This window comes from Pelecanus crispus, chromosome 19, assembly GCF_030463565.1.
Source record: "Pelecanus crispus isolate bPelCri1 chromosome 19, bPelCri1.pri, whole genome shotgun sequence".
Taxonomy (NCBI): Eukaryota; Metazoa; Chordata; class Aves; order Pelecaniformes; family Pelecanidae; genus Pelecanus; species Pelecanus crispus.
The window spans coordinates 6,522,460-6,543,413 of record NC_134661.1 but is presented as its reverse complement, the minus strand read 5'-3'; the positions used below and the strand labels follow the sequence as shown (position 1 = coordinate 6,543,413).

Sequence of the window (20,954 nt, the reverse complement as noted above, 5' to 3'; positions counted from 1 at the left end):
AGCCCAACCGCACAAGAAGGAGCCTTTAGCTCTCAGCTGTTTGCGGGATGTTATTCTTTCTGACATGAGAAATCTCTGAGACTTTGAGAAAACCTTATGGTCTGTCTCTAGAAATATGATAAGATGATCACCTTTGGCCAGTTGCTGCCATCAGATTTGTTGGAGGAAGAGCTAGGTTTGTCAGTTAGTGAGAATGGTAGATTCCAAGCCAAAGGCAGCAGTTGACTTCTTGAAATATTTTAATATATTATTTTTAAAATGAAATGGATTTGCTTCTAAAACAACTCACACAATTTAGTGCAATCAACTTTACAAATCCTGCCCTGGATTTCAGAACGCTCATGGGATGGACTTTTGTTAATGACAAAGGACTAGGAGTGTGGATGTTTTAATCCCCGGCTCTGTTCCCTCATTATATCATTCTGAGTAGGTCACAGCTTCTCTGTGACTCAGCTTCTCCAACCTTAATAAGTTAACCATGCTCCTATTTTCAGAGAGCCCACTGGGAATTTCCAGATGAGGGAGCAACTGTTTGTAAAAGAATGATAACATAAGCATTTCTTCCTTGCCTTACTTAAAAAGAAACTACAAGGTGCTCCAAACAGTGGTGAGACATTTGGGGGGGTCCCCTTTAGGTTGAGGCAGAGCTCAGGCCAGAATCATTTGACAAACTCACCAAACCTGGACTTACTTCTCCTCGCCAAACTCAAACTTCCCAGGACCATTCCTTAGAAGATTGCCATTAATCCATTTGGGAATATGTCCTTTGATCTTAGCTGGGATGGGCTCAGGGGTCTCCTCTACTGTCTGCATTAAGGGTGAGATGCATTGCAAACCCTTGGGGCTGTGGAAGGTAATTTGCTCTTTTGATGGGCTGGGCAGAAAATTCTTCAAACCTGCAAAGAAAGCAGTGAGAACAAAAAGCAAGTAACTAAGATTTTCACTTGAATAAACAGACAATTGCTAGAGCTTGAGTTTGGATGTCTAGGAGAGTAGCATTCAGCATGCTGCAAGCAGCCAAGCTGTAGTGGATATTCAAACTAAAGCTGTGTTCTCATAATACCCCACACATCTACAGGGAGCTGAAAATCCAGTGGATTTAACTCTACTGTAGTTAATCCATTAGAGACACCTGTTCTGCAGTCCAAAGGAGGTAATAAAATACATGATGATAGGAAAGAAGAGAACTTTCAATTAAAGAAGCTTATAGTTGAAAGTTATTTCAATAAGTAACTGAGAGCATGTAATGTATGGATATTTATTCTAAGAACCTATGAGGTTGCAAAAAGAAATCTGTTCCAAGTTGGGATGATACACAGAGTAATGTTGAGGGGGAGCCCTAAAAATAATCTTCCAGTGATTTCTGACAAGCAGTCTGCTGAAGAAAGTGACAGAAAGGAGCTAGTCTGACTGTTGCAGACCGAAGCCACAAGCAGAACAGTTGCGGTTTAAGCGGCAGGCAGCTAAACACCACACAGCTGTTCGTTCACTCTCCCCCTCCCCAGCCAAAACCAGGACACTGGGATAGAGTTAATTTCTTCCTAGTAGCTGGCACAGTGCTGTGTTTTGGATTTAGCATGAGAAGAATGTTGACAACACACTGATGGTTTAGTTGTTGCTAGGTAGTGCTGACACTAGTCAAGGATTTTTCAGCTTCCCATGCCCTGCCAGGTGCACAAGAAGATGGGAGGGGGCACAGCCAGAATAGTTGATCCAAACTGGCCAAAGGGCTATGCCATACCATATGGTGTCATAGGCAGTATAGAAACTGGGGGGGGTTGGCTGGGGGGGGCTGCGATAGCTGCTCGGGAACGGGCTGGGCATCGGTCAGCGGGTGGTGAGCAACTGCATTGTGCATCACTTGCTTTGTATATTTTTATTACTATTATTATTATATTGTTATTATCACTACCACTATTCTATTTTACTTTATTTCAATTATTAAACTGTTCTTATCTCAACCCAGGAGTGTTTCTCACTCTTACCCCTCCGATTCTCTCCCCCATCCCACTGGGGCAGGGGGAGTGAGCGAGCGGCTGCCTGGTGCTGAGCTGCTGGCTGGGGCTAAACCGCAACACGCAGCTGAAACCAGGACAAGAAGTAATCAGGCACCTTGTAAAGCAGTGCACGTGGCTGTTGTATAACAATGTTGCCAAAAGCAAGGCAGAGCTGGGCACACCTCAGACAGAAAAACTGCATTCTAAAACACCCTCTGACTCCACCTTGGTATCACAGTCATGGGTGAGATAAAGAAACAGAAGAAACTGTACACGCTGGGACATACGATTTTCCCAGGATTTGCAATCTAATCAGCTATCACGCAAGGTGTTTCCAAACATAAACCAGAGTGTAGAAAAACAACACAGAACACATCAGAAAGAGATCATGATACTTAAGCAGGATATACTGCTGGCTTTTTTACTTTTGCTGCATTTGAAATCTTCCTAAGGTCTTTCCACTGTTCAGTCACTAGCGTTTGGCCTTTAATCTTTATAGCCATATTCATTATTGATTCTTCTGTAGACCTAGATTTTCTCCCTTTTTGTTTGCAAAGAAAGAAAAGTTTGTTGTAAAGTCCTTGACTGCAAAAGCTTTTGCACTAAAGCATACACAGGAAAGAAAAATCAATACAGCATAGAGCAAGTTGAACGCAGAGGACAGGGACAAGCACTGTCCATTGCTTTGAGGTCTGGAGCATTGCAATTGAAGATATGGTTCATTCCAACTCCATGCTATCAGATTGGATGCAATGATTGCTGTGTATGGCCTCTAGCCTGTGCCATGCCATCACAACCCTCAGTGTGCTTATGCATACTGCTGCTTGCGGATGAAGTCACCAATGCAGCAACATACAATTTAACAAGAAGCGGTATCCAGGTCAAATGATGGTCAGTGCTGCCTCAGACACCTCTGGCTAGGACTTAATCTGAGCTGGGTTTAACCACAGATTTCTGAAACAGTGGTGAAAAATTGTGCTGTAACGTTGCGCACAGTAAGAAGCAGCATTTTTTGCAGCTAAAGCTAATGCATGGCTTTCCTAACACTAACCATTTCACAGTGAAGAAATTTTATGCTACCAGTATTCCTTTTAACTTGAATAGTCAGCCAAAATTCAGGATCTCCTAGCTTGGGACTTTAGGGGAGGGGATGTATTGTGGCATTAGGTTCCTTCAAAACAATGTGCTATTTTTAACAAAACTGCACAACATCCTCTGCTGAATTAAAAAAGTGAAAACAGTTTTTCTGCCCATAGTATGAAGGTTCTTCTAGGAAAAGAAAAAAAAAAGCAGCTCACTAGGAAGAACATCCAACAGAACAACCCAGAGGAGCTCCCATGGATTACTCTAAATCCAGGCAAGCTGTAGCTTGTTACACAACAAATGTTACCAACATGATGTTGAAGAACCCAGTCTTGGAATATCAGTTGTTGAATATAGGTTGTAATGTTCTCTCTGCACTGCACACGGCAGGCTCTTCTAAGTCGGCATTATTTGAAATGCAGTAGACTAGAAGCTCATAAGCTATTGAAAGGTGTACAGGTCAGTTCTCAAACTCACCAGTACTATCTGATTTCAGAAGCTCAAAAAGGCAATCACTGGCTTCTCTGCCAGTGTAAATGTAAATACATTTAATAAATGTAATGTAAATGTAAATGTAAATGTAAATACATTTACAGGACAGGACAAAACAGATTAAACAGATTTACCTTGTAAGTAAATAAGCAATAGCAGAAAAGCATAATTTCTGATGGACCCTCTTGTTTGAATGCAATATCCCCCTTATTAGGCATAGTTACAGGACAAAAGCATCATGAAAGCATGAACTGATTGGAATACTGTGTGCTGTTAGCATACAGTTAATTATTGGCTCCAGTAGACTGTCTTGCAAAGCCTCATCAACACAAGGATTGTTTTAGCAATCCATTTAGCTGCAGAGGTCCATTTACCTAGAAAGTACACAGGCTGTTGCCATTCCTCCCAATGCTATCACCTCCTCATCTATCACAGGCTTCATGTCCACAGGTCAGTGGAGTTGCTTTGCTACACTGCACCATCCTGACCGTAAGACCATTGAGCCCTGAAATAAACTAGAGCTGACAAAGATTTAGGTGTAAGTGAAACACTGATGAAACAGGACTGTATGGCATACAGAAATCTATTCCTGAACGAGGTCTAGTACAGACAAGACCACACACTAAACAGTCCAGACTGATACCGAACTTCATTCTGATTTTTTGATATAGCAATTCATTCCGGTTATACTAGTCACTTTCACCACTGCTTCTTCTAGCCTACGTTCTTTAATCCAGGTGATTAAGTGAAGCTGCTGTACAATTTACCTGTGAGCCTCTGAAACCATGTCTTCCCATCTACAGAGGAAATTTGCTGTTTCAGACAGGAGAGTGTCTGCAAAAGAACTGAGTTGGCAGACAGCCTTTGTCTAAGCTTGCATCTTTAGAACAGCCACAGATAGAATGGATGTTAGGCATGCAGGAATGTAAATTGCAAGATCAATGTAGTTCTCTGGCTTTCCAATCCTCAAATCCTTCTTTAGATCTCTAATATGGTAAGTCAGCTAGATAAATAATTCAGGCTGCAGGACTAAAGCAATTAACCTCAAACCAGCAACTTCTTCTCCCTCTTAAAATTCAGTTAAGTTCTGATTAAATCCTATATGAAGCACTCAATCTGATTCCAACACTAGTGCTTCAGAGTATTTCCTTAGACATAAGGAAGTAGAGGCTTTTCATATCAACCAACACCTTGCAGTTGTAGTGACTACTACCATCAATATTTGCAGAAATGCAGCTTTAGTAGGCCACGCAAAGTTTGTAAAGATGTAAAATATGCAGAAAAAATGAGAGCGACATGTCCCTAAGGAGACATTTTTGCATCCAAGCAGAAACAAAGATGGCATGACCAAGGATGGCACTATATAGAAACTTCTTGGACAGCAGCGTAATTGCATACAGGAATTTAGAAAGATAAACTTCACAAAAGAGCCTGAACAGGACTGGAAAAGATGTCATGTGTCACCTCCTCCCAATTGCTGTCCCAGAAAGTCATCTACAAACTGCATCTTAAAAGTTACTATGTTCCCTGGCACTTAGCCCCTTTTTGGAAGACTGCTCATTGCCCAGATAATTAGAAAAATCCTTTGAATTTACAGAAGGACTTTATTCATAGGACAGTTTGTCCCCCTTGTTCTTCTGTGAGCACTGTTATGTGGCTTTGGTAGTTCTCCCTCTCTTGTGTTTACCACACGTTGTATTTAGAGTGAGCAATCCTATCACTTCCTAAGCTAGGCAAGCCAAGTTCTCTTCATTTTCATTCTCCTGTAATAACCTTGCCATTCACATGATCATCTTAGTAATCCTTCCTGAAATCTATGAAATCCTTCCTGGAATTCGATGATTCTATGATTCTATGAAATCTGACCTTGTTAGAATTCATCTAGTTACAACTCATTTCAAGACAGTCCAGAAAGCGTCTGAGAACAGGCTGCATACAACAAGAATGTGTAAGTTAATATCTGTCCTATCAGACCAGAGAGAAAGAAACAAGCATAGCAAGATCTACTTGTACTATGTTTCCTTCTGGGAACCGCTCAACTGAGCTGACAATTCTGACAGTAATGCATGCAAAGCATGATACCCAGCTGCATCAAAACTGTTTGCAGAAACATGACAAGTCATTCTAGGACAATTTTGAAAAATCAGGAGGAGGGCAGGGGTGCAAGGGTGGGGGGAAGCCTGTTTTCTCTGGTGAGTTTGTTCTGTGGAGATTCAGGACAAGAAACAGAAGACAAAAATAAGCAACAGCCTCCTCTGAACTCGGCACAACACAAAAAAATGTGTCTTTTGCTTGCATTATGTAAACTGCCTCAGTATTGCAGATCACTAGTCTGATCTGGAAACAAGACATTGTCAGGGACTTCCTTAGTAACCATCACCTATAAAGGCAATGAAGCATTTGAATGATGCAAGGGTGTTTGGGTGGGTGTGGTGAGACAGGTTCTTTGCAGGGACTTCATGCAACCTGCCCCTTTTTTTCTTTTTTTAAGGAATCATTATCTGTGCAACTGAGACTTGATCAGTAGTAGCAGCAGCAAACACAGGCTAATTAGCACACGGAGCTAAGCCCAGAAAGGCCTAGCACAATTCATTCCCCATTGTCAGCACAGGAAAGACTTGCATTCATTCAAAAAAATCAAGCTGCTGCAATATATATGCAGGACTGTACAATACAGAATAAACACATCAAAGGAAATTGTTTTGTTGCTAATCTATGAGTGACCATAGCTATGTTTAAAAAAAAACACAAACAAAACAAAACAACAACCCACCACAGCTGCACATCCTACACTTCTTCCCTATTAAAAAAAAAAAAAAAAAAAGAAGGCTACCCTCCAAATTTATTCATAGTTCAATATTAAAAGCTGTTACATTTAGCTGCACCTATTCTGTAATGCACTGAGCACATGGAACACAAACACCTCCTACTTGAATGCACTGTTCATGAGCAATTGCAATAAAGGTGTATTCACCGTCAGGTAAGAGCTCAGTCACAAAGCTTAACTTATTGTAACATCTAGCTACCCAAGGTGACACCAATCTCTGCAAAAGACAGAAGACAGACTGGTTTTTAATGTTGAGCAATGGGGAAATAAAATTCAATACTGACTCTGCTCTACTGTCCTGTCTACACTCCAAGATGGAAGAACTTTAATAAGCAATAAATCAAAGGCGCTACAGTCCCAATGGGGCTTACTGTACTTGCTTGAACAGAATACCTGAAAATCAGCACAAGATTACAACCTGCCAGCTCAAAAATCTCATTTCTGGACTGTAATTTCCATTTTACCTCAAACCTTTAAAAATAGGCTTAAAATCTAAACTTCCTTTGGCACATCAGAGCAGAGGCAGTGCTTAATACAGCATTGCAATTTTTCCTCACATCTTTTCTAAAGATTGTACACAATTACTACAGAATTATCATAGCCTGTCATTGTTTGTTCATGTACTGTTTCCATTCAAAGAGCAGTGCGCCATGATTTCTCTGCCTGTCACAGATTGACCTCCTATGACTGATTATCTATATCCAGAAACAGTGGAACCAAGGACAAGGATCTTGAAAAAGTTTCTATACTGAAAAAGCTGCCCCACCTGCTTTGGGTATGGTAGCAATGAATCAGACATTAAGTTGTTACTTAAATGGGTGGGACAGAAAATCTTAACAGTGGGTGGAGGAAACACAGAAGTAATGTGTTAGCCGAGAAATTGAAATCACTTTTCATTGAAATCCAAGGCACAGGGACTATCAACATTTGTCTCCACATGCATAAGCCCAGTCTAATTGCTTGGCTCAGATCCAGGCCCAGACTTAAGGGCAGACTTTAGTAAACAGAATGCTCACAGTTGGTATTCTTCAAGCAGGGAGAGTGAAGCAAGAAATCTGTTTTCCATGAGGATTCAAGCAAATACAGAATAACCATACAGCTGATCTGGAAATCCTCTGGCAGAAGATACGTGCCACATTATGGTCCCTGAAAATCACACATGGGAACAACAGGGCAAGCAAACCAGCTTTCTCTAACCCCCCTCTCCCTCCCACCAGAACTGAAGTTACTGTAGCTATTGATTTCTGCCATCCAGACTCCAGCCTTCACCCTCCGCCTTCACCGGGGTTGAATCCCTCAGCTCACCTGAGTGTCCCACACTGATTTCTGAACGGCAGTTGTTGCACTTGCCTTGTGTCTGCTGGGAAGTCCCCGTACTTGTCTTCTTGTTCCATCTAGCTTGTTGATTTCCCATTGTCAGGGGCTCAGCCACCCAATTCCTTGCTAACAGGCAAAGAAGCAAAGAACATAAAAGAAGTGACAGAAAACACAGGGAAAAAGAAATGGAGAAAAGGAGTGGAGAAAGGCTTGTCAAAGGGAGGTAAGGGAGAAAAGCAACTGTGAACTGTGCACACTCTTGCATATGAAATCATAGAATCATAGAATCATTTAGGTTGGAAAAGACCTTTCAGATCATCCAGTCCAACCATTAACCTAACACTACCAAGTCCACCACTAAACCAATTAAGGGCAGAGTAATAATTTCATGTTTCCTGGCTTGGCGGCTGGAGTATTTTTTAATGAAAGTAAAACTAGGAATCATTAAGGTTGGAAAGGACCTCTAAGATCACCAGTCCAACCATCAACACCACCATGCCTACTAAACCATGTCCCAAAGTGCCACATCTACATGTTTTATGAACACTTCCAGGGATGGGGACTCCACCAGGTCTCTGGGCAGCCTGTTCCAATGCCTGACCGCTCTTTCCATGAAGAAATTTTTCCTAATATCCAATCTGAACCTCCCCTCATGCAACTTGAGGCCATTTCCTCTCATCCTATCACTAACTACTTGGGAGAAGAGACCAACACCCACCTCACTACAACTTCCTTTCAGGTAGTTGTAGAGAGCGATCAGGTCTCCCCTCAGCCTCCTCCTCTCCAGACTAAACAACCCCAGTTCCCTCAGCCGCTCCTCATCAGCCCTGTGCTCCAGACCCTTCACCAGCTTCGTTGCCCTTCTCTGGACACGCTCCAGCACCTCAATGTCTTTCTTGTAGTGAGGGGCCCAAAACTGGACACAGTATTCCAGGTGCGGCCTCACCAGTGCCAAGTACAGGGGCACAATCACCTCCCTGCTCCTGCTGGCCACACCATTCCCGATACAAGCCAGGATGCTGTTGGCCTTCTTGGCCACCTGGGCACACTGCTGGCTCATGTTCAGCCGGCTGTCGACCAACACCCCCAGGTCCTTTTCGGCCACGCAGCTTTCCAGCCACTCTTCCCCAAGCCTGTAGCGTTGCATGGGGTTGTTGTGACCCAAGTGCAGGACCTGGCACTTGGCCTTGTTGAACCTCATACAGACCCTGTCCAGGTCCCTCTGCAGGGCCATCCTACCCTCGAGCAGATCAACACTCCCGCCCAGTTTGGTGTCATCTGCAAATTTATTGAGGGCGCACTCAATCCCATTATCCAGATCATTGATAAAGATATTAAACAAGACTGGCCCCAAAACTGAGCCCTGGGGAACACCACTTGTGACTGGTCACCAACTGGACTTAACTCCATTCACCACTACCCTCTGGGCTCAGCCACCCAACCAGTGTTTTACCCAGCGAAGAGTACACCTGCGTAGGCCATGAGCTGCCAGCCTCCCTAGGAGAATGCTGTGGGAGATGGTTTCAAAGGCTTTACTAAAGCCCAGGCAGAGAACATCCACAGCCTTTCCCTCATCCACTAGGCGGGTCACCAGGTCATAGGAGATCAGGATGGTCAAGCAGGACCTGCCTTTCATGAACGCATGTTGGCTGGTCCTGATCCCCTGGTTGACCTGCACATGCCCGTTGAGCGTACTCAAGACGAACTGCTCCATAATCTTCCCCGGCACCGAGGTCAGGCTGACAGGCCTGTAGCTCCCCGGGTCCTCCTTCTGGCCCTTCTTGTAGATGGGCGTCACATTGGCAAGCCTCCAGTCGTCTGGGAACTCCCCTGTTAACCAGGACTGCTGATAGATGATGGAGAGTGGCTTGGTAAGCTCCTCCGCCAGCTTCCTCCATACTCTCGGGTGGATCCCATCTGGCCCCATAGCCTAGTGAGTGTCCAGGTGGTGTAGCAGGTCGTTATCTGCTTCCTCCTGGATTATGGGGGCTTCATTCTGCTCCCCATCCCTGTCTTCCAGCTCAGGGGGCTGAAACCCTGGGGATAACTGGTCTGGCTATTAAAGACTGAGGCAAAGAAGGCATTAAGTACCTCAGCCTTTTCCTCATCCTTGGTGGCAATGTTCCCCCCTGCGTGCAATAAAGGATGGAGATTCTCCTTGGCTCTCTTTCTGTTGTTAATGTATTTGTAGAAATATTTTTTATTATCTCTTACAACAGTGGCCAGATTGAGTTCTAGCTGGGCTTTTGCCTTTCTGATTTCCTCTCTGCATGACCTAACGAGATCCCAGTACTCTTCTTGAGTTGCCTGCCCCTTCTTCCAAAAGTGGTAAATTCTCCTTTTTTTCCCAGTGTCCCAGCAAAAGTTCCCTGTTCAGCCAGGCCAGTTGTCTTCCCCGCCAGTTCATCTTATGGCACATGGGGACAGCCTGCTCCTGTGCCTTTAAGACCTCTTTCTTGAAGAACTGCCAGCCTTCCTGGACCCCTCTGCCCATCAGGACTGCCTCCCGAGGGACTTTCCCAACCAGTGTCCTGAACAGGCCAAAGTCTGCCCTCCGGAAGTCCATGGTAGTGGTTTTGCTGGCTCTCCTCCTTACATCACCAAGAATTGAAAACTCTATCATATCGTGGTCGCTAAGCCCAAGACGGCCTCTGACCACAACATCTCCCATGAGTCCTTCTCTGTTTGTAAACAGCAGGTCAAGCGAGGTACCACCCCTGGTAGGCTCACTTACCAGCTGTGTCAGGAAGTTATCTTCCACACACTCCAGGAACCTCTAGACTGCTTCCTCTCTGCTGTGTTGTATTTCCAGCAGATGTCCAGCAAGTTGAAGTCCTCCACAAGAACAAGGGCTAGCGATTGTGAGACTTCTGCCAGCCGCTTACAGAATGCTTCATCTACCTCTTCATCCTGGTTGGGTGGTCTGTAACAGACTCCCAGCAGGACATCTGCCTTGTTGGCCTTCCCCCTCATCCTTACCCATAAGCACTCGACATCATCACAATTTTTGAGCTCTATACAATCGACAGACTCCCTAATATACAGAGCCACCCCACCACCTCTCTTAGTCACGTGCAGTGAAAAAGAAACCTCCTGGACTGTTCCCATATTTGTATCCATGGATGTGTTCTGGTTGCACAATAAGGCAGGTTTGAGAACCTTCCAGAACCAATCCTTTGATTCTAAAGGGGAGGAAAACATCACCACCACCATCAAAAAGCAGATATTGAATTAAGCCATGATCTTTATTGGTTCACATTTTGTGATAACAGATCTAACTCTTAGACAAAAAAAAAAAAAAAGAAAGAAAATAAAAAACCCCACAGCTCAAGCTGTGCAGTGATGGCACAAACTGCAGTGGCGGGTGATGATACAAAATCCCTTGGGGCAGTTTTCCACTTGCATGTTCAGATCAAAGCTTCAGTAATGTCGCTGCTCTAAACAATCCTCTCCCTTTCACAGCCCACTTACACGTCTCGCAGCAGGCTCCCTTGCAGAGAGAATCTGCTGCCTACTGATTTTCCAGCTCTAAACTATCAGTATCTGCTAGTAATCCGAGGGAATCTGTGCAATGTACTTGCCTCTCCTGTTTATCTTTTCAATAAATAACAGAGAATTTCTGGCTTCTAACAAACACTTCAGATTGCTTAGTTTCTAATTTCTGATCAATAGAAATGAAATTGCTCTACCGACCTGTGTTGGCAGCAGCTCTTAACAGCAACAGAAACCCCCTTTCCAAGATGATGGGAGAGAAGGATTTATTTGTTTATGCATTTTACCTGGAATGAATTGCATCAAAGAGCAGAGGAAATGCTGCAAATTAGCAAGCAGGAGGCTGATGGCAGACAAAAGGATTTTGGAAAACATATTCCGCTTGGAAGAAGGCATCGGATCGGAGCTGGTCAGGCAAAGGTACAATGCTGGAATGACAGTGTGCAGCCAGCACGGATAGATCCTTTGGAGAGCTGCCTGACATCATCGTTTCAGAATAAAAGCTGGGAATGTATGCCCTAGCAGGGCAGGGTGAACGAGCCAGCCTGCCTTCCTGCTTGCACTGCACTCCACTCCACTGCTACAGCCGGGCCAGGCAGTTGCAGGGCATGGGGGAGACATGCCTCCAGCCAGAGCAGCTCTGCAGCCCTTTGACCGTCTCAGCAGCAGGGCCAGGTGAGTTGCTGAAGTGCCAAGACAGTTAAAGTATACATTACCACTGGTGGAAAATGTGCTTTATCACTATTTGCCAGTTGTGGCTGGAGAAATTGGAAGAAAGGGGAGAAGAGGAGATAGCTGCCCAGAGAGGTGGTGGAGTCACCATCCCTGGAAGTGTTCAAAAAATGGGTAGACGTGACACTCTGGGACATGGTTTAGTGGGCATGGTGGTGTTGGGTTGATGGTTGGACTGATGATCTTAGAGGTCCCTTCCAACCTTAATGATTCCTAGTTTTTACTTTCATTAAAAAATAATCCAGCCACCAAGCCAGGAAACACAAAATTACTACTCTACCCTTAACTGGTTTAGTGGTGGACTTGGTAGTGTTAGGTTAATGGTCGGACTGGATGATCTGAAAGGTCTTTTCCAACCTAAATGATTCTATGATTCTATGTATCCATGTACTGAGGTAGCCAAGCTTCAAGGCAGTTCTTTTAAAAATTCTTGTCACCTTGTCTTGTGTTTTTCAGCTGTCAAAAATACTTTGTTTTGTTTCAAAATACGAGTAACCATTTTGCACCTCAAAGAATCATAGAATTGTTTAGGTTGGAAAAGACCTTTAAGATCATCTCAAGGCTTTAGGAATATTGGTTGCCACACCAGACTGGACCATGAAATCAGATAGGGAAGGACCAGTGACAGGCTGTGCTCTGCTGTTTCAAACTAAGATGGACCTTAGATGGACCCTTTCCTTCAGGATGCCGAGAGGAAGCTGCTAGCACTTTGCAAATGCACTGTAATGGCTGTTTGTTTCATGTTATTCAACAGCTCTTAAAAGCTGCCCTGCCCCTTGAGCCAGAGCAAGGCAGTGTACACAGTACTCTAGGTAGTCCATTCCACTGTGCTTAAGATGGGACAGATTATTACTCATCCTAAGTCTTCTGCTGCAAATTAAGCTGATTTCTTCTTGTCCTTTCTATAAGAGACAGTGAATGCCTGACCACTGTCCTTTCTATAACTTATCTGTTATCATGCCTTCCCTTGATTTGTGCTTTCTCTAAACTAAACTCAGCTGCTCCAAACTTTCCTCGCAGATCATGTTGTCTTTGCCCTTTATTACTGCTGTTTCCCACTCTGCCCATTTTGTTTTTAATAAGCAGACCCATCCTCCAACTCCAAGTAGCACAGAGTAAAAGAGAGCAACTATGGTTTTATGTCTTATCTGCTACCCTATAGCTAATACATCTCAGCTCTGTTTTTTTCACCACCCAATAACAGCATACCAATGCTAGCTATTGTTCTGGTTTGTAAGTAACATATATAATTCCCCTGGCTAAGCTTAGTGCTTTTCCCTTGTCTTTTTTTAATTTTATCTTGATTTCAGATCAGCCCTTCATCTTATTGAGATTATAGTGAATTTTCAGTATATGTTATTGATAGCATTTGCAACCCCTCCTAGCTTGCTGCCATTTGAAAAATGAACTATATTCTCTAATGTCCTCCTTCTAAATCATTCAGGACAATGTGGAATAAGCAAGGCTTGAAGCAGATCACTATAGGATGCCACCTAGGCTGTCCTTTCAGAAAAAATTCGTATTCTTTTCATTGACATTTTAACTCATTCATGTAGCCCCTACTTCCTCATTGTGCTCATTTTTATATAATATCATACAAGACAGTGTATCTTACATCAAGCTATACCCCATCTATCATTTTTCCGTATTAAGTCAGCTACTCTGATAAAGGAATTTTTTTTTTTTAATTTAATTTATTGTTCCCTGGGTGTTTATAAAGTCATTGTTAAGAAATGTGCTTCAGACTCTCTACAGGGTGTGAGACAGGCTGATTGCTCTATGGTTCTTTGCCCTCCTTTTTCCTGGCTGTTCACCTTGATGATGTAAAACACCCACTCTGCTCTTTTCCAATGCTGCCTTCATCATCAGGTTTTCAAAGACAATTCAAAGATGAAATAGAAAGAGTCTATGATTACCAAAATTGAATTCTGATGAGTTCTAGACAGAGCGTCATGAGCCTTAAACATTTCTATTACCTATTCAATTTGGTCTTTTTCTGTTATAATCCGCATTCCTACATCTATGCTAAAAGGCAGTTTCATTAGAAGTTAACAGTCACAATTGGCCTTTTCCCAGGGAAGAATTCTCTTCGCTGAATACCCAAGCTGTCTCTGCATTATCTGTTATTTTCCATTTTTTTGCTTTTAGATAACAGAAGAGCAATGAGAGGAATGGAGTGTTGCTTTCTCATCACTTAACACTTTCCAGACCGTGGAGGTACTAACAGCAAGCTCAGAAATGCAAAAGACTCAGTGTAAAAAATCCCCTTGACTTCAAGAGGGTTGGAACTTTGTCTAAGGAGTTTCCATATTTAAAAAAAAATCCATTTATATTCTGTTACTGATCTGTCATCTTAGATGTTCTTGTTAATTTACTAAGGCACTGCAGCTTAAACAACAGGAAGAGAAGCTTAAAGAAAATGTAGTTACCAGCTGAGCTTTGCTGATCAGATTTGGCAGCTTTAAAGCCAATTAATTTTCTGTTCAAACAGCCTTCAGCAAAACTGGAAAGCGGATAGTGATGGGATGGGAGCCAGTTGGATTTCATGTGTAGCTCATTCCTCAGTGACAGAATGAATGAGCTTTTAGTTTCACATCAGAAGAAGAGAGTAAAAAATTTGGTTTGTTTCTCCCAGTAAATACTGAAATACATGAGGGAGGCAATCAGTGCAGAAACATCATTGTCAGGGTAGACAAACTGTAGACAAATAGGAAAACAGTAAACTTTTATTTTCTAATGGTTTAGAAGAAAAACAGTGTGTAATGAGTATTCCCATATATATAGATATTGAGTGGAACACGGAAGGGCAGCCAACAGAAAAATGCTCTATATCTTTAGCCAGCGAATTAATTATGGAAGGCTTCCTTTTAAACAGGAAGAGACTTATGTATGAAAGCCACCAGTAAGTGGGTATTTCCATTGCTGAAGTATTTCTTAACTTCAAAATGAGAAGAGACTGGTTTCTTTTCAATGGATGTTTTAAACTTTCTGAACTTACCATTTCAAGCTGAAACTTTATCAAACTACGTATTTTATTCATTTTACTTGGTCAGTGTTTATTTTTATATATATCCTCACACAGATTCGTGCAGCGAAAACAGAAGCTTTGATGCTCTTAGCAACCTAAAAATGATTTTTTAAAACTTCTATTTCAAAATCTTACAAAGCTTTGAATGACTTCCCTTTGGTAAGCATAACCACACTGTAATTTGAGCTAGCTGACATTACTTTCAATGTCTCTTCAAATTCTAAAATCTCCTTACTACCGTAGAGATCCCATTCAATTATAACACGTAATGACAAGCAACTGTGTAAGAAATCGCTACAGAAAAACAAAAGCCATCATTTAGAGAGGTATGTCTTGAATTTAAGGGCACTTGAATGCCACACTAAGCAGTTCTTCAGTCTTCTAAGAAGTATAGTTTTACTAGTTTTCATTGTATTTTATAAAGTTTTTAAATGGAGCAAACTGCTGCAACAGTAACACTACAGGTCTGTGCCCTCTTGATCCCCTAAGGGTTAGATTATATATCACATAACTTAGATTATGTGATCCAATAGTTTCCTAAGTTCTGCTTCTTACTAATACTTAATACTAGAACCAAGGGTTTGCAACTTGGATATATTAGCCACACAAACTAAATCAGGATGATGTAAATCCAAGTGACCTAAAAATATTGGATAATTTTCCTAAGCACAAACAAATAAAATGCAGCAAGCTTCTGACTTTGGTAACAGGCAGATACTTAACAGTAATGAAAGTTGTATAATTTTTCTTTAAAGGCTTACATTAATAACTAGAGGTACATTTCTAAATTCAGGGACTTCATGGATGACAATTTAAAACTCTTTTTGTCATCATTATAGATGATAGTAGATTTTAGAAACACTTAGCACAATATTCTAGGAAGTTTAACTTTGAAAACCTTCTTCTCGTTTTCTCCCACTTTCTTCTGTTTAAACAGCATTACCAAGACTGATTACAAAATGAGATGCAATTATTAGGAAAAAGTAAGAGACTGATAAAATATGATGTAGACTAGTGGCTAGAGTTTTTTAAGTCTTTACATGCTAAAGATGCAGATAGGCACCTTATGGGATTTTCAAAAATTCCTAAGCATGTAAGGCGCTTACATGCTTAGGCACTTTGAAAATCCTGCTAAGTACATATCTGCATCTTTAGGTAGCTAAATACCTTGAAAAATCTCACCCTAGATGTCCAGTTTCTCTCATTATTTGTTTTAAATAGTATCAGTTTGACAGGTAGTACATTTGTGTGTGACTTATCTAAGAAATGGGGGAAAGGAGGATTGATTAAGTCTGAAAGGATTTAAAAAGAAAATGAATACACAGTACTGGGGTAAAGATACAAATCTATCTTACGCTAGCAACAGGACTACCTAGCACTTTGTTACACAATTTGTACAAATGTTCTGCACATTTTATGTTTCGTCTTTTTTAACAGAGTCAAATGACAAGAAAGAAAAAGTGCTCAAAAAACTCCATAAGCATCCTTAAATAAACTGGATACACAGCAAACAATACTGATGTGTCTAAATAACACAATAAAAGAGCAGAGTAATTGTAGATTATGTTAACATTATCTAGTTATTTACTGACATTACTAGCAAAGTTTTGATGATGTGCTTTTATGTTTATATCAAAATGGCCGTGGCTTCATTTGAAAAGCTGCAGATGTATTAAAATATATTTTCAAATTAAGACTTTATACATTTCCCAAAGTAGTACTCTTAACAGAACTCTCCTATTTCTAAGCTGATCTTTTAAATGTATTTATATTCTGAGACACAATGGAAGTAGGATTGCAAGTACATTCTACTAAGATTTTAGCACCAAAATATTTTCCAAAGTAGAAAGAAAAGAACAGAAAATGGTTAATATGAAATAATCTGAGGTCCTTTTCCACTTACACTGCAAGATTCTGTGTTTCATAGAAATGTTTCTATACTATGTTCTAGAGCTAAAGATTGGTTGTGACAATAAAAGAAAAAAACATCCTTAGCAGTGACATTAGAAATACCACGGCTGCTTCTGAATTCAGTTGTATTGAACTTCCATAGCCTTAAAGCCAAGCAATGCAAAATTCATTCTACTTTCTTTTTCAAATGCTTCCAATATTTTCTAGGGATGGAAGCACAGGGACAGCCTAAGCAGTGGGTCAACAACTAAAAAAAGATGTTTTAATGTATAGAATCCCTTGGAGTCATAGGATTTAAAAATGGATATTTAGTATTGTTTTTTTACTAACTACCACTGCCCTATGTATTATATCTACTTATTTAAAAAAGAAGTTGCTGCTCTAAGTTGTTGAAATTTTCCTGAACTTCTAGAAATATTTACATAAGACATTTATGAAACATTCATCATAGCACTCATCATAGTTTATATTGTAATACATAAAATATACTACAAGTTTTGCTCTGCATTTCTGCAATCTAACAAACTCCATTTAGCTTTGCAGAGTATTTGCGATCACAGTGAGTCTCTGTTTCAGACTCTCCCTTTTTTGTTTTAAGTGGCTTTCTATGCTCCTCGCTTCTTTTAAGATTCCATCAAGTTCTTGGACATAAGAAGCATCCATCGCTGCTCTCTCACTTAATTGAAAAAACGTGTAGTTAAAATCAGCGCTGAAGCCATTGACTTTCCCACTACTTAGAACTGCTTTCATGCTTTACTTAAAAATATGTTGACTATCAACACTCGGTTTCTGACCAAATTAGTTCTCCGTTGTAACAGAAAACAGCATTTTTATTTCAAGATCTGTGTTCGACAGTTTTCAGCACTAATTTCTCTAAACTGCAGCCACAGTAATCCATCTTATCTAGAGGAGTTAGAAAAGTTCCGTACAAATAGGACAATGTTAACTTGCCTTAAAATGTGGGCATATTTTGATAACAAGTTCTTAATTTCTTTGTTCATCTCTGTTAAAAGAAAAAAGTAATTTTATTTAAACATTTGAATGAATTTTCATCTCAACATCCAATTAGGTAATTACATACTTTCAGTATATTTAATACATCACCGTTTAAAACTTTTTCCAGTGGTTCAGGTTTGTAAAGGGACTCCGAGCCCTCAGAAAAAGCCAAATCTGTTTTGTCAAGGGAGGACAACTGAGGATTTTCTGAAGCTTCATTCTAATAACAGAGCACACACACACACAAAAATACTGGTTCTAGGACTTAAAACAAGCTTAGCACAGACAGAGTTTAAGTGGAAAAAAAGAAGCGTTTTGAAAAGATCTTGACTGTTTTCAGAGGAAGTGCAAGTGTTGTTGGCCTCACAGCATCAACACCATCCATCATGAACAGGCACAGCCTCTCAGTACTAGGAGAGTGGCTGGGAAGCACCAGCTTGAGATCTTTGTGTATACCAGTAAAAGCTGGTGTACTTCAGAAGCTCACTCTCAAGAAGTCCTACATTACTGTGTTGTAGCGCATACCCAATTTTGTTGGACTCCAAACACTAAGAGAAATTTTACAGTCTCCTCATCCAAGAAAGTCATACATGTTTTCCCCTAACCTACATAAACCGACACGGAGCTCTCTGCCCTCTCTCCTTGGCAGGAACACATAGCAATGCCGGAGAAGGACATGGGGGTGGGGGGGTTGCATCACTCCCCTGGTGCCAGAAGAAGGGTCCAGGTCCTCCCTCCCTTCCTTCCTCATACGGTACTGCTCACCTCCATCTCTTTTTTACGTTTACTTCTATTTTCGTCAGATTTTTGTGGGTTGCTTGTCATCGTTCCCTGATAAAAAGTACAACGTTGTATTTGGTAAGCGGTTATCCTGTGCGACTGAAAAACGCCTCTATATAAAAACGCGTAAAACCTGTAACCAGTACCTCTGTAAGCTCCCCCGCAAAGGAGCTCTCCTCCTCGCTGGAGAGAGGCAGAGCCTCAGGCGCCGGTCGGGGCTGGAGGCAGGCGGGTCCAAGTCCCGCCTTGGCAGGGCTGGGGCTCGCAGCCCAGGCGCTCTCGGAGGTGCTGAGGGGCGCCTAAGGGCGGCCTCGGGTGGCCGAGGCCGATTCCGCCTCGTCCAAAGGGGATCTCTCCCTACCCAGCTCTACCTACGCTTCCCCAGTAGCCCTCACCCCTCAGGACGTGGGGGCGCCCCCTCCGCCCAGACCTCTCTCCTCAGGCAGCGCCGGCCCAGGACCGTTAACGGTGCTCGCGGCCGTTGGCAGCCGTTAACGGCCGGCGCGCGAGAGGGCGGCCGCGGCGGGGGAGCTGCCGGGCAGAGGGGCGACGGCCGCTCCCGCCGCGCCGGCCGGCAGCCGACAGCCCGCCCTGCAGCCCTGCCCCGGCCGCGGGCAGCCCCCGCGGCGGCAGGAGGGGAGGGGCGGCCCCCGGCGGCTGGGAGGTGGGCCGCCTAGCCCGCCCCGGCGGCGGCCCGGCCAGCGAGGCCCGCGCGGGGAGGCGAGCTACGGAGAGCGGCCGCAAGGCTGAGCGCCGAAACGCCTGCTGTTTCAGCCATGCCAGAAAGAGCCTTTCGTCCCAGTTACACGCCTCTCAAGGTACGATGAGACTGCCCGGGGCTATTTGAAGTGTTGCGCTGTCCACTCAAACAATTCCGCTCCTAGTTCGTCTTCTAAGCACCCGTGGCGCGTGCAGTCACAGTTTGAATCACTGGAAAGTTTTGGGATGACAGTGAAATGCCAGACGAGGCTAGATGGATCCGTTTCAAAAGACAAGCTGTGAATTCGTAAAATCTGTCAGATTAGTGACACTAAAATGAATAACGTTGCTAAAATTGGACAACTGCCAGGACCCAACTTTTTTTCCTAAACGATGGCAAGTAAGTGCATTTTTCTTACGTTGTGCTTCACTTCTGTAGGTAAGCTGTATTTGATTTCATCAAGAAATGACTGAGATTACATGATGAGATGGCTTGCTTACAGCAGGAAGAATCTAGGCACAATGATTGAGGAGAGCTCTTTCAGTGTTACACTTCATTTGTTAGCCAAAAATATTAAACGCTGTATCAAGTTACTACTTCCCTAAATCCTGGCTCCATTAGCTACAGTGAAGAAAATCATTGCAAGATTTGAAGTCATGTTGGAGTAAAGGGAATTTTTCCTCCTTTTTTCATCTTTAATTTCTGTGTTTAAGAAAAGAAAGGATCTTAGCCTTACATATGTTGTCCAAACAGGATATTATTTCAGGAATGGTGTGGCCAGCAGGAGCAAGGAGGTGATTGTTCCCCTGTGCTCGGCGCTGGTGAGGCCGCACCTGGAATGCTGTGTCCAGTTTTGGGCCCCTCACTACAAGAAAGACATTGGGGTGCTGGAGCATGTCCAGAGAAGGGCAGCGGAGCTGGGGAAGGGTCTGGAGCACAGGGCTGGTGGGGAGCGGCTGAGGGAGCTGGGGGTGTTCAGCCTGGAGAAGAGGAGGCTGAGGGGAGACCTGATCGCTCTCTACAACTACCTGACAGGAGGTTGTAGTGAGGTGGGTGTTGGGCTCTTCTCCCAGGTAGTTAGCGATAGGACGAGAGGAAATGGGCTCAAGCTGCGCCAGGGGAGGTTTAGGTTGGAAATTAGGAAAAATTTCTTCACGGAAAGGGTGGTCAAGCATTGGAACAGGCTGCCCAGAGACCTGGTAGAGTCCCCATCCCTGGAAGTGTTCAAAAAACGGGCAGATGTGGCACTTGGGGACATGGTTCAGTCTAGTCTACCCTTGATTGGCTTAGAGTAGACTTGGTAGTGTAGGTTAATGGTTGGACTGGATGATCTTAAAGGTCTTTGCCAACCTAAACGATTCGATGATTCTGTGATTCAAATAGGCTCTGAAAGTCAAAACTCAGGACAAGAAATGAAACTGCTGAAAGAACACGAACTAAATACTTCACCAAAGTAGAAACAATATTCAAAATGCTGCCATGGCCTACTTCATTAAATTCTCAAAAAGTATTAGAGATTTTTATGTTATTAGCAATACTATCTAAACATTAAGAAACAGATATGAAAGAATATGCTGGGAAAAATACTCTTAAAGTGTT

General features: G+C 42.7%; 1 protein-coding gene across 2 annotated transcripts in view; it reads right to left on the bottom strand.

Moving 5' to 3' along the window:
• Positions 1-17,880, bottom strand: part of BCO2 (beta-carotene oxygenase 2) — a 29,270-nt gene extending 11,390 nt beyond the window's left edge. The window contains exons 1-3 of one of the 2 annotated variants that reach the window (XM_075723292.1): positions 17,831-17,880; positions 14,370-14,500; positions 692-896 (exon numbers count right to left, since the gene is read on the bottom strand). In XM_075723292.1, the coding sequence (XP_075579407.1) occupies positions 692-896; positions 14,370-14,500; positions 17,831-17,880 (386 nt within the window). Of the gene's footprint in view, positions 1-691; positions 897-7,749; positions 7,843-11,495; positions 11,605-14,369; positions 14,501-17,830 lie in introns of those variants that run through there. The other variant, XM_075723291.1, reaches the window with a different exon arrangement.
• Positions 17,881-20,954: the final 3,074 nt, after the last annotated feature.